The sequence below is a fragment of the Scyliorhinus canicula genome, chromosome 13 (genome assembly GCF_902713615.1).
Source record: "Scyliorhinus canicula chromosome 13, sScyCan1.1, whole genome shotgun sequence".
In the NCBI taxonomy this organism is placed as follows: domain Eukaryota; kingdom Metazoa; phylum Chordata; class Chondrichthyes; order Carcharhiniformes; family Scyliorhinidae; genus Scyliorhinus; species Scyliorhinus canicula.
Genome location: NC_052158.1, coordinates 150,711,388 through 150,723,769, shown reverse-complemented (window position 1 = coordinate 150,723,769; position 12,382 = coordinate 150,711,388). Strand labels below are relative to the sequence as shown.

At 44.8% G+C, this 12,382-nt stretch overlaps 1 protein-coding gene across 1 annotated transcript in view; it reads left to right on the top strand.

Moving 5' to 3' along the window:
• dhx36 (DEAH (Asp-Glu-Ala-His) box polypeptide 36) overlaps positions 1-12,382 on the top strand; it is a 79,626-nt gene that overhangs the window by 50,872 nt on the left and 16,372 nt on the right. The window contains exons 16-18 of the mRNA XM_038815771.1: positions 1,549-1,666; positions 4,596-4,694; positions 11,237-11,410. Of these exons, the coding sequence (XP_038671699.1) occupies positions 1,549-1,666; positions 4,596-4,694; positions 11,237-11,410 (391 nt within the window). The remainder of the gene's footprint in view (positions 1-1,548; positions 1,667-4,595; positions 4,695-11,236; positions 11,411-12,382) is intronic.

Sequence of the window (12,382 nt, the reverse complement as noted above, 5' to 3'; positions counted from 1 at the left end):
TCAAAAGGGCTGCCTATTTGCATAGCACATACAGCAGTGTACTCTAGAGCACTTGTATGAAATGAAATTAAATGAAAATCGCTTATTGTCACAAGTAGACTTCAATGAAGTTACTGTGAAAAGCCCCTAGTCGCCACATTTCGGCGCCTGTTCGGGGAGGCTGTTAAGGGAATCGAACCGTGCTGCTGGCCTGCTTGGTCTGCTTTCAAAGCCAGCGATTTAGCCCAGTGTGCTAAACAGCCCCTATGATGCAAGCTGATTGGATGAACCCAGATGATACACTAAAAAGGTTATAAGATTTCCTTGACCTTTCTTGTGCCTGCATGGAATCTGGATTTTGCTGTTTTCATTTATTATAAGATAAAGCTCAATGACCTGTAGATGTGTTCAGTATTATGTTAGTGTATTAGCATTTAATACAGTTATGCTTTGATTGAAAGTTGTCTGAGGTTCGCATTGCTGCACGAGTTATTTTGACTGCACAGTATCATTGCTTCCTGTTATAATTCGAAGCCTTGTTTAAAGGGATGAATCACTGGCATTTGATTATTTTCAATTTACTTTATCCCGTTGCAGCACATTCAACTGCTTTCCAGCATCCTAGATTCTGATTAGTACGATATGTAAGAAAATGACTCTCGACTCGAGTGAATAGAAGTTTTATTCCCAAAGTTATAATGAGCTGCTTACAGAGCTGAAGCCACATAGAATGTCCCAGTTGCACTCGGGCTACAACTGTGGCACTAGTGCAAAGGGTTTTACTTTGCACTGAACAAAGCAGTTGCAGCGTAGAAATAACCTGAACCTGGAGTCGGGGCCTGAACTGACACTTAAACTGAACTCAACACCTAGTGAACGTCACAAAACAGTCACGCCTGTGCAAAGCCAAACTCCTCACTTTGTTCTGACACAGTCTCGGGCAGTTCCTCGGCGTTGTGGATGCCTTGCTTCAACTCCAATGTGACGGGCTCTGAGATGGCTGATAAGTCCAATGCACTATCTGCAGGTTCAACCACGTGCAGGGCAGCTGATACTTGAAGGGTCAGGTGGGTGAGATGTTTTCCCCCTTCTGCTCCCTTTCAGGCAGTGCGTTCTCGATCATAACAGGCCAAGTACAATAAATTCTTCCCGCCTTCTACAGCCCCTGTCCGTTCTTGGAACCCATTAAAGTCTTTGGGCTCCCAGACTGAGGAGTTAACTGTTGGCGCCTAATGTTGCTGCTGTACCTGCAAACTATCAAAGCAAGACTGCGAGTGTTGAATATGTAACAATTGAGGATGCAAAGCCATGGTTTGATATTTTGTCCCATTGCATGTTGAATCCCAGCATGTTACTCAAGTACATTGAGTGCAGTCCATTGCCTGTATTTCCAGGCCGGAAAATAGAATGGATTATATTTCATTGTCTAGCCAAGCCAATAATCATCACAGTGCTGTTTTAATTTGTGAACTCGTCTTAGACAGATGGAGAAGTTACAGCCAGTGGTGACCATCTATTTGCTTTACTTGTGCCAGCTAGAACTCTTGATTATTGTGTCTTACCTTCTAGGGTGCAGCCAGGCTGCTGTTACCACTTGTATAATGGATTGCGAGAGAGCCTTCTAGATGACTATCAGCTTCCGGAAATCATGAGGACTCCACTTGAAGAGCTTTGCTTACAAATTAAGGTTAAAAATAATTGCTGTTCTCAATTTAGAGTGCCTTTGCCAGTAGCTGTGAAACAGGCCAATTTATATGTGGATACTGTGACAAGATTATCTTGTTATATTCGTAAATATGAATGTGCATTGCCAGTGAAGACCTTTGTAGTCGAGGTTTGCTGTGTCAGAGGATCCTAAGTCCATTTTGTCTCATTTTCAATGATCCTGTCCTCCCATTACAGCTTGTTAATCAACCCGAAGAGGCAGGCAACCCTCAATTTAATGTCTCGGTTGCTGATGATTACTGTGAGTCTGGTTCAGACGGTACGTGTACTCTTCTGGACAGCCGGTCGGAGAGGAATTTTCCAAAGTATTTTTTTCCCCTTGTCGGCACCGCATTTTTCCCTCTCTTTTTAGCCATGCTAAAATTGCCCCTTGGTGTCCAATGGTGAGGTGGGGTTAGTGATAGGGTGGGGGCGAGGGCCTAGGCAGAACACTCTTTCGGAGGGTCGGTTCTAACTCGATGGGCCGACTGCACCGAAGGGATTCTATGGATTCCAAAGAGATTGTGGCGTAAAAGGCATAAATTTTAGACATGATGTTCCAGCGGTCATGGTGTCTGGGGCAGGTTTGACGGTCCAGCAGGTTGGTGATTATGGGACTGGATCAGCAGCCTCGCCATTGTGAATTTGGATTCTGCCAGGGCAATGCATCTGGTAATCGTAGAATCAGAATCCTGAAAACAATCATCTTTTATATTCTTTCATGGGATGAGTATGTCTCTGGCAAGGACAGCATTTGTTGCTCATCTCTAATTGCCCTTCAAATGGTGGTGGTAAGCCGCTGCCTTGACCCGCTGCAGTCCATGCTGTGTAGGTACACCCACAGTGATGTTAGGAAGGGAGTTCCAGGATTTTGACCCAGGGACAGTGAAGAAAAGGGGATATAGTTCCAGATCAGGATGCTGTGTAGCTTGGACAGGAACTTGCAACTGGCGTTGTTCCCATGTATCTGCTGCCGTAGTCATCCTAGGCAGTAGAAACCTAGGATGGCGAAGGAAGCTTGAGGAATTGCTCCAGTGCATGGAAGCTTATGGATTGTTATGTGAAGCCAATTTGTTCATAGAAGAGAATCTGCCATTCCTGCCTGGTGAGAGCCAGCTGTAACTCCAGGCCAACAGTATGCGATTGACTCTTAATGTCCACAGGAAAGTTGGGACTGAATAATAAATGCTGCCATGCCCCCCTCTCCCACAACTGAGTTAATTACAAGATAATAAGAAAGAGGAACAGGAGTAGGTCATTTGGCCCATCGAACCGTCTCCACCATTCACTGAGGTCGTGGCTGATTGTGGTCTTAACTCCACCTTTCAACCTAGCCTCCACCCCCCAGCACCCCTCCCCCCAATAATTAACCCTTGACTAACCCTTTGATTGACACCCTTCTTGTCAATCATGAATCTGTCTTGATGATATTCATAGAGGAGCCTCTGCTGCTCTCTGGAGTTAACTACATGTAGACCATGTAGTGTCTTTTCGTATCATGGTGGAATGTCTCCTGGAGCTTGACGAAAGGGAAGTGTTTGAACACTGAGGTTGAGTAACTGGAAACAGATTACACGAGTTTGGAGAAGGTGCAGTTACAGAGAGTGGCTTTTGAAGGCTGGGGAAGATGCAACAAGGGGCAGTGATTTGGGACAGGACTCCTGGGTGCTGCACCATGATGGCTGAAAGCTCTGCCAGCTTTGGAGGAGTGGAATATGGGCAGAAATTTGGAAGTCCAGACTCAGAAGAACAGAGGTACAACAATATATGAACAGTGCCAAGGGAATTCCATTAATCAATAGTATATTAAGTGGCATATGCCTGGCTCCTTATCTGCCCAATTTTAGCATATTCTCTATATGCTTACCTTTGCAGTTCTCCTAACTGCTCCTAGGGAGTGCACCCATCTGCCCATCACCTGCTTCTCAAGGCTTGATCTTTTCCTCTTCACTTCCAGAGTTTAGCTTTATTGCACTCATATTGTCGTCTAGACCCCCCCTCACACCACATCTCAAAAGCTAACACAGTCCTGTCTTCATTCCTGCCCACACCAACCCACCACCATGATGTCTATGTCCCTGACTGCTTTCCTGTCACCTGACCTGCCACCCTAATGCCCACCTGACTGGCTCCCACTCAGGCAGGCAAGCTTCTGACTCTTTTGAAGACAGGCATCTAGTCTCCACCCAACAATCGAAGCTGAAACACAAGTGAAATAAAATCAGGGGGAGGCAGAGACAGAAATACCCAGAAGAAGGAGAGTTTAGCTATGGAGAGAGATGGAGCACACACAGATGAAAGCAAACAAAGGGCGAGGTGAAAAGAGACAGAGGAAAGAATTCTTGCATAGAGAACAAGCCAGATAGTATCCTCGGTCTCGACACTTATGTCAAGATTACATAGGCGTCAATGTGATATTCTTTGGTGATGCAACTTGAAGTTGGCTAGAAATCTTCAATTTGCAAAGTTCCCTAACCAGGGAACATTAAATATTGACCTTTGAACCTGTGTTTATTTAATAGTATCAGGAGCTCACTTGGATGATGAATGTTTCAGAAACTCTGGTGCAATTCTGACATTTATCATCCACTCATCCATTCTCCTCTTCCCTAGCTGGAAATCTAAACACATTTGACAGCTCATTGTTATTGAATACCTTTGCACGATTTTGTCTTAATGTAAAACGGCTGCCATTTCTGTTTGAAGTGTCAAATAAGAGTTATATGGTTTAATGATTTTCTATATAAAACTGCCGAATACATTAAAGGCCCAAGTTTCAAATTGAGAATTTTCTCTTGCGGCCAGGGGATTTTTATTTTATAAAACACAGGTTGACTGAGGATCTTTGCCTTCATCTATGTGTGACAATGCATTTGATTAACCGGGTGTGTTTTTTAAAACTTTTGCCACAGATTTTAAACCTTGGTCGAATTGCCCATTTCCTGGAGAAGGCAATGCAACCTCCTTCAAAGGAAGCGGTGAATCTGGCTGTGACCCATCTTAAAGAACTGGTGAGTATGTGCTGACCTAAAGTCAGCTGATAGACGAGCTCAGCTCTTTTTACCGGCTGACTCTGGAAACATAGAAAAAAGGAGGCCATTTGGCACTTCGAATCTCCTCCGCCATTTAATATGATGATGGTTGATCATCCAACTCAATGGCCTGTTATCGCGTTCTTCCCCACACCCCCACATTCTTTGATCCCTTTCGCCCAAGAATTATATCTAACTGCTTCTTGGAAACATACAATGTTTTGGCCCCAACTACTTTCTGTGATAGCGAAGTCCACAGACTCCTTACTCTCTGGGTGAAGAGATTTCTACTCATCTGAATCCTAAGCGGCATACCCCATATCCTGATATTGTGACCTCTGATTCTGGACACCCCCACCATCGGGAACATCCTTCCTGCATCTTGCCTATCTAGCCCTGTTAGAATTTCTATGAGATTCTCTTCTCATTCATCTAAACTCCAGCGGATATAATCGTAACGGACTAGATTTCTCCTCATGTCAGTCCTGCCATCTGGGGAATCAGTCTGGTAAATCTTTGCAGCAGTCCCTCTATGGGAGGAACATCCTTCCTCCGATAAGGAGACCAAAACTGAACACAATAGTCCAAATGTGATCTCACCAAGGCCCTGCATATCTGCAACAAGACACCCCTGCTCCTGAACTCAAGCCTTCTCACAATGAAATAATAAAGCTACTGGTACTAAGTGACTGTGTCGTTGCGACTCAAGTTACAATCATAGAATAGCACAGATAGAGTCTGTACCGTTTATTTCGTCGGCCAGTCTAATTAGTCCCCTGTCAAGTATTGGTCCAATTCCCTTTTGAAAGCTATTGTTGGATCTGTACCCACCACCCAACTCGGCAGTCTTGTTACAAATCCTAACAATTCATTGCGTAAAAAGATTTTTCCTCGTGTTGCCTGGTGCTTTTTTGCCAGTCTTAGATCTGTGACATCTGGTTTTTAATATTACAACCATTAGAAACAATTTCTCTTTATTTACTCAGTCGTAGCCTGAACCGACTGGAATGTATTGGAGTGAGAGGTACTGCAGTTAGCAATCTTGTTCCACTGCATTTTGGAGCCATTGGGCAAGAGCGGTATTAGAATTTTACAGTGCAGAAGGAGGCCATTCAGCCCATCGAGTCTGCACCAGCTCTTGGAAAGAGCACCCTACCCAAGGTCAACAACTCCACCCTATCCCCATAACCCAGTAACCCCACCCAACACTAAGGGCAATTTTGGACACTAAGGGCAATTTATCATGGCCAATCCACCTAACCTGCACATCTTTGGACTGTGGGAGGAAACCGGAGCACCCGGAGGAAACCCACGCACACACGGGGAGGATGTGCAGACTCCGCACAGATAGTGACCCAAGCCGGAATCGAACCTGGGACCCGGGAGCTGTGAAGCGATTGTGCTATCCACAATGCTACCGTGCTGCCCAAAGTAACTAGCAGAGAATGGTTTGAGTATTAGGTCAGTGAATGGTATTAGGTCAGTGTTTGAGAGGGCAGCATGGTAATTCTGAATTCTCCCTCCATGTAGCCGATCAGGCGCCGGAGTGTGTCACAGTAATTTAATTGCAGTGTTAATGTAAGCCTACTTGTGACGGTGATAAAGATTATTATTGTTATTATTCGATTTATTTTCTTATGATGAGGCTGTGCTTAGTGAATTAGATTGCCCTGTGATTGATTACCATAATTAACCTTTTGAAATCTTGTAGCCCCCTTCCGCTGCTTGAATATTCTAATAGCCCAGCATTGCAAACAGTGGCTGTAAGGTGCACTAGCCACTTGCCAAGGCAACTTCCATGGTCGGTTGCGAACTGCTGAGCACCACCATCTAAAAACTTTAAGCCTAATCCAAACCAGTTTTGGATTATTTGTCACTGAATCACAATCCTGTAACTTGCTACCCAACATCATCATGGTTACACCTTCATCATATGGGCGACATAGCTCAAGAACCGTTACTTTCTTGAGGGCAATCGGATGGGCAATAAATGCCGGTCTTGCTTCTGATGCTGATATGCCAAGAGTGAATTTTTAGAAAGTGGCAGAGAATATGTTGTAAAATGTATTTCCATCATTCTCATTTAATTACAACATTTAATTATGCTGAAAAAAGACATTTTGGCGCTGAGTTCCCAGGTTCGATCCCGGCTCTGGGTCACTGTCCGTGTGGAGTTTGCACATTCTCCCCGTGTCTGCGTGGGTTTCGCCCCCACAACCCAAAAAATGTGCAGAGTAGGTGGATTGGCCACGCTAAACTGCCCCTTAATAGAAAAAATAATTGGGTAATCTAAATTTAAAAAATTAAAAAATTAAAAAAAAAAAGACATTTTGTCGAAGTTTTTCATCTTGCACTCGGCATCACAAGACTACCAATGTCAGGGGAAACAACTTTGTACTGTATAAGAAGAGAGTGCTGATTGGTTGGCATTTTGACTCTGGTTGCTAGAGGTGTTGCCATGGAGAATGCACCAGTTAATGGTGACTGACAGTTAACTGCCATGGGCATTTGTTTGAAGATTTAAACCAGGCAGTGTCTGTCTGGTCAAGGCATTGCCCTGAGGAATGAACCAGCGAATGGCTATCCCTTATTTTGTTTAGTTGAAACAGGTGCAATGTGTGCACATGTTCTTTCCGTCTGCAAAGAATAGGGGCCAGTGGATTGTTAAATGTTGGGGTTCTTATGGTTCCACGCACCATAAGATTGGTCTCATCAACGTCCTTGTAAATAGAGCACAGCCATTTGCTCACCATGTAAGCTTGATGCTGAAATAGGGCGCATGAAAGACATTCTGTGGGGGAAGGGTGGCGCAGTGGTTAGCAGTGCTGCCTCATGGCACCGGGGACCAGGGTTCGATCCCGGCCCAGGGTCACTGTCCATGTGGAGTGTGCACATTCTCCCCGGCATTCTCCCCATTACCTAAAGATGTGCAGGGTAGGTAGATTGGCCACGCTAAATTGCCCCTTAATTGGAAAATTTTCTTTTTTTTTCAAAAAAGACATCCTGTGGGAGAAGGGCTATCCTTATGAGATCGTCACTCACTATATTTCATGCACACACTCGTGGATGGGCCTGCAGCCGTCACTTTCAGCCCAGAAAAGTGCCCAGTCTACCTCTGATTACTCTGGGAGGACAAGAGATCTCAGTAATCGGTGAAGCTAGCTGTTTCACACTGCTACATGTAGGAGCAACATGAGTGGTATTCGCCACGAATATGATGCTGCCATCAAGCCAAAAAAATATTCTGACTATCGCACACAAGTGAGTAATGAATTTCAGTGCCAGCCTGATGCTAGGTGTGTAGGCTATACATCCCAAAGATCGGCGGTCGTATCAAACAGCATTTCCCTTCCACTGATTGCAGCGGGCCCGATACAGACCACACCCAAACAGCCCTTGCTTACAAAATTCAAAACAACGTGTCCAACATTGGATGTGATTCCACAATTGGACAACATTTGCTAAATAATCATCATGCTAAAAACTATGCTGACAACCAATTTGGTGAGGTGAATTTGCATATACTGGAAGATATCCCGATGAATTTTTAAAACATTTTTATTGAAGAGTTTCATGGAAATGTTTTTTTATTGAGTTTTCATATTTTATATCCAACAAATTACAAATTATTAGAAAACAAAAACATTCAAAAATTAACGTATATTTACAGGTAAGCATCTTCATAATAACAACTGTGGCCACCCCCTTTAACCGGGATACATATTTTACATACCCCAATATGGCCGAGGCACATGTTTATAGGCATTTATTTACAATTTGGTTTTGGGCCTTAGCTTGCCATCAGACTGTCGCTTGCGGCTTTGTCCTTCCTTTTTTTTTGGAATAATTTTTATTCAAGTTTTCAACAACAAATTTTATCACAACAGAGAAAAACAGTAACCCCTCCCCTCCAATGCAAAAACAATAAATTAACAAGAAAAGAAATAAGCGTAAAACCATGAGAACAAACCCTCATAACAAACCCGTAGCCCCCACTCCCAGCTGCCTTCCCCCGACTCCCGTCCATTTTCCCCTGATTCTTGGCCACCCGACTATTCTTCCTCTTGTTCGCTGGCCACAAACAGGTCCCGGAACAATTGCATGAATGGCTCCCACGTTCTGTGGAAGCCGTCGTCTGACCCTCGGATGGCGAATTTGATTTTCTCCATTTGGAGAGATTCCGAGAGGTCGGACAGCCAGTCTGCAGCTCTGGGTGGTGCTGCTGACCGCCAGCCAAACAGGATTCTCCGGCGGGCGATCAGGGAGGCAAAGGCAAGGGCGTCCGCCCTCCTCCCCAGGAATAGATCTGGCTGGTCTGAAACCCCGAAGACCGCCACTATCGGGCATGGCTCCACCCTCACCCCCACCACTTTGGACATAGCTTCTAAGAAGGCTGTCCAGTACTCCACAAGTCTGGGGCAAGACCAGAACATGTGGGCGTGGTTGGCCAGGCCTCTTTGGCACCGTTCACATCTGTCCTCCACCTCCGGGAAGAACCTACTCATACGGTTTCTTGTTAAGTGGGCTCTATGTACCACTTTTAGTTGCGTCAGGCTGAGCCTTGCGCTCGTGGAGGTGGAGTTGACCCTATGCAGTGCTTCACTCCAGAGTCCCCACCCTATCTCAATCCCCAGGTCATCCTCCCATTTCTTTCTTGTTGCGTCCAGTACGGTGTCGTCCCTTTCTACCAGTCGGTCATACATGTCGCTACAGTTCCCTTTATCTAGGATACTTGCGTCCAGTAGGAAGAGTTTCATTTATAACAAACAAATAAAATGCACGATTACAATATGTTAAAAATGGATATTTACAAAGTACAGTATTAGATGAGAAATTCCCCAGAAATTCAACAAGTTGCAACGTCACATTAATACGACTTATCACTGCTGCTTCACAGCGCCAGGGACCCGGGTTCGATTCCTGGTTTGGGTCACTGTCTGTGCAGATTCTGCACCTTCTCCCCATGTCTGCATGGGTTTCCTCCGGGTGCTCCGGTTTCCTCCCTCAAAGTCCCGAAAGAGGTGCTTGTTAGATGAATTGGACATTCTGAATTCTCCCTCTTGTGTGGCTGAACAAGCGCCGGAGTGACTAGGGGATTTTCACTGTAGCTTTATTGCAGTGTTAATGTAAGCCTACTTGTGACACGAATAAAGATTATGCAATAAGTACGACGCTACGACTGAAGAAAGCACAACAGCGCCTATACTTCCTTAGGAAACTAAGGAAATTTGGCATGTCCACATTGACTCTTAATGCAGATGGACCGTTGAAAACATCCTATATGACTGCATCACAGCCTGGTATGACAACTGCTCGGCCCAACACCATAAGAAACTTCAGAGAGTCGTGGACACAGCCCAGTGCATCACGTGAATCCACCTGCCATCCATTGACTCTGTCTACACCTCCCGCTGCCTTGGGGAAGTGGGCAGCAGAATCAAAGACCCCTCCCACCTGGGTTAGTGACTCTTCCAACCTCTTCTATTGGGCAGGAGATACGAATGTCTGAGAACACACACTAACAGGTTCAAAAACAAATTCTTCCCCGCTGTCACCAGACTCCTGAATGACCCTCTTATGGACTAAACTGATCTCTTCACACACCTTCTTTACTGAATAGTACTAAGCTCTGTATGCTCAACTGATGCCTGTCCCTATAGAACATACGGCATAGGACAGGCCCTTTGGCCCACAATGTTGTGCCGAACTTTTGTCCTAGATTATGTATTTACATTGTATGTTTATGCATGTCTTGTGTTTCTTCATGTGTGGAGCGATCTGTCTTGACTGTATGCAGAACAATACTATTTACTGTACCTCGGTAAAAGTGACAAATCAAATTCAATTCACGGCCATGACATTTTTTAGTTATTAATTATCAGAATATGCATGGATAGCATTTCTCATCCATCCCCAATTACCTTTGTGAAGTCTGTGCTGAGTCACCTCCTTGAACAGCTCCAGCCTGAGGTGAAAGGGCTCCCCCACAGTGCTGTTGGGTAGAGAGATCCAGGATTCTGGGCCGAAGGTGAGGAAAGAACAGCCAATATATGCCCACAATTTGGCATGATGTTGCTGATCCTGAGGGCAACTCTGTTGGCCTACCCGCTCAGGCTGACTGACGTTTGTCCTTCTAACTGGCGGAGGTCACGAGTTTGAAGGGTACCCGTCTGAGAAGACAATCTCTGCTGAGAGCCCTGTGGATAGGCCATGGTGTACTGGTAGTGGAAGGGGTGTGATGTTCCCTTCTCACTTGCACACCTCAAAACTTAAAAACATAGACCAGTACAGCACAGAACAGCAGCATGCATAAGGTAGGAGAATGGCAGTACGTGGAATCTTTGTTCGGAGAGCCAGTGCTGACAGGATGGGCCGAAAGGCTTCTTGCACTGTAACAATTCTGTGTGCGCGGGTGGTCACCAGAAATGTTTTGTTTTGTTACTTTTCCTTTTGTGACAAATTACGTGACGTTTGCAGAACTTACTAAAGATTTTTAAATTTCCTCTTCCCCTTTCTGACAGAATGCCCTGGACAGGAATGAAGAGCTGACTCCGCTCGGCGTCCATTTAGCCCGCCTGCCAGTGGAGCCGCACATCGGGAAAATGATTCTATTTGGAGCATTATTGTGCTGCTTGGATCCTGTCCTCACCATCGCAGCCAGCCTCAGTTTCAAGGATCCGTTTGTCATCCCATTGGTAAAGCTACAAGATGATGACCAGAATGGTGCAAAGGCTAAAGGGGTTAAATTATTACAAACTGTTACATTAATTAGGCTTGTATTCCATTGTGTACCCAATATTAAGGAGTGATTTTAAAAGCTTGATTAAATGATTTGAGACAGTAGCCTAGTGGTATTTATACTGGACCAGTAATCCAGAGACCCACGTTAATGCACTGGGGACTTGGGTTCGAGTCCCGCCATGGCAGAATAAAAATCTTGAATGAGAAAATGTCAATTAATGTAAAAACCCATCTGGTTCACTCATGTCCTTTAGGGAAAGGAATCGGCTGTCCTTATCTGGCCTGGCCTACATGTAACTCTGGACCCACAGCAATGTGGTTGACTCTTAAAATTCCCTCTGAGCTCACTCAGGGCAATTCGGGATGGGCTATTATTGTAAAGCCCTCATGAATGAAAAACAAAATTCCTCTGATGAGGATGAAGGGGACTAAGCCCTTAAAATTAGGACTCGGATATTCAGGGATGAAGCCAGGAAGCACTTTACATGAGGGTAGCGGAAATCTGAAGCTCTCCCGCCTCCTCCCTCCCAAAGACTGTTGAAGCCGATTGCAAATTGATCTGTGTAAGCAAAGATATCTAGTGTGGTGAAAGCAAGGAAAATGAATTCAAGATGCAACCCCACACTTCTCGAATTGAAGATGCTCTTATTAAGTTTGTGCTGAGCCTCCACAGAGCTATTGCTGGAGACTTGCAGCTAGGGAGTTAGCATACATTTAAACTATTATTTTGCTGATCTCGGTATATCTCCACCTTATTTACTTGATAGTCTGGTCACGTTGTGGGCTTATTCCTCGCCGAGCATTGGAATACTGCATTAGGGCAAATTGAATAGAAATAGGAAAGCAACACTTGATCATGTTATCAAACTGGTTCACACAATGGATTGCTTCTGCAGTGCAGTCACTATCTATGTGATAGAGTAGTG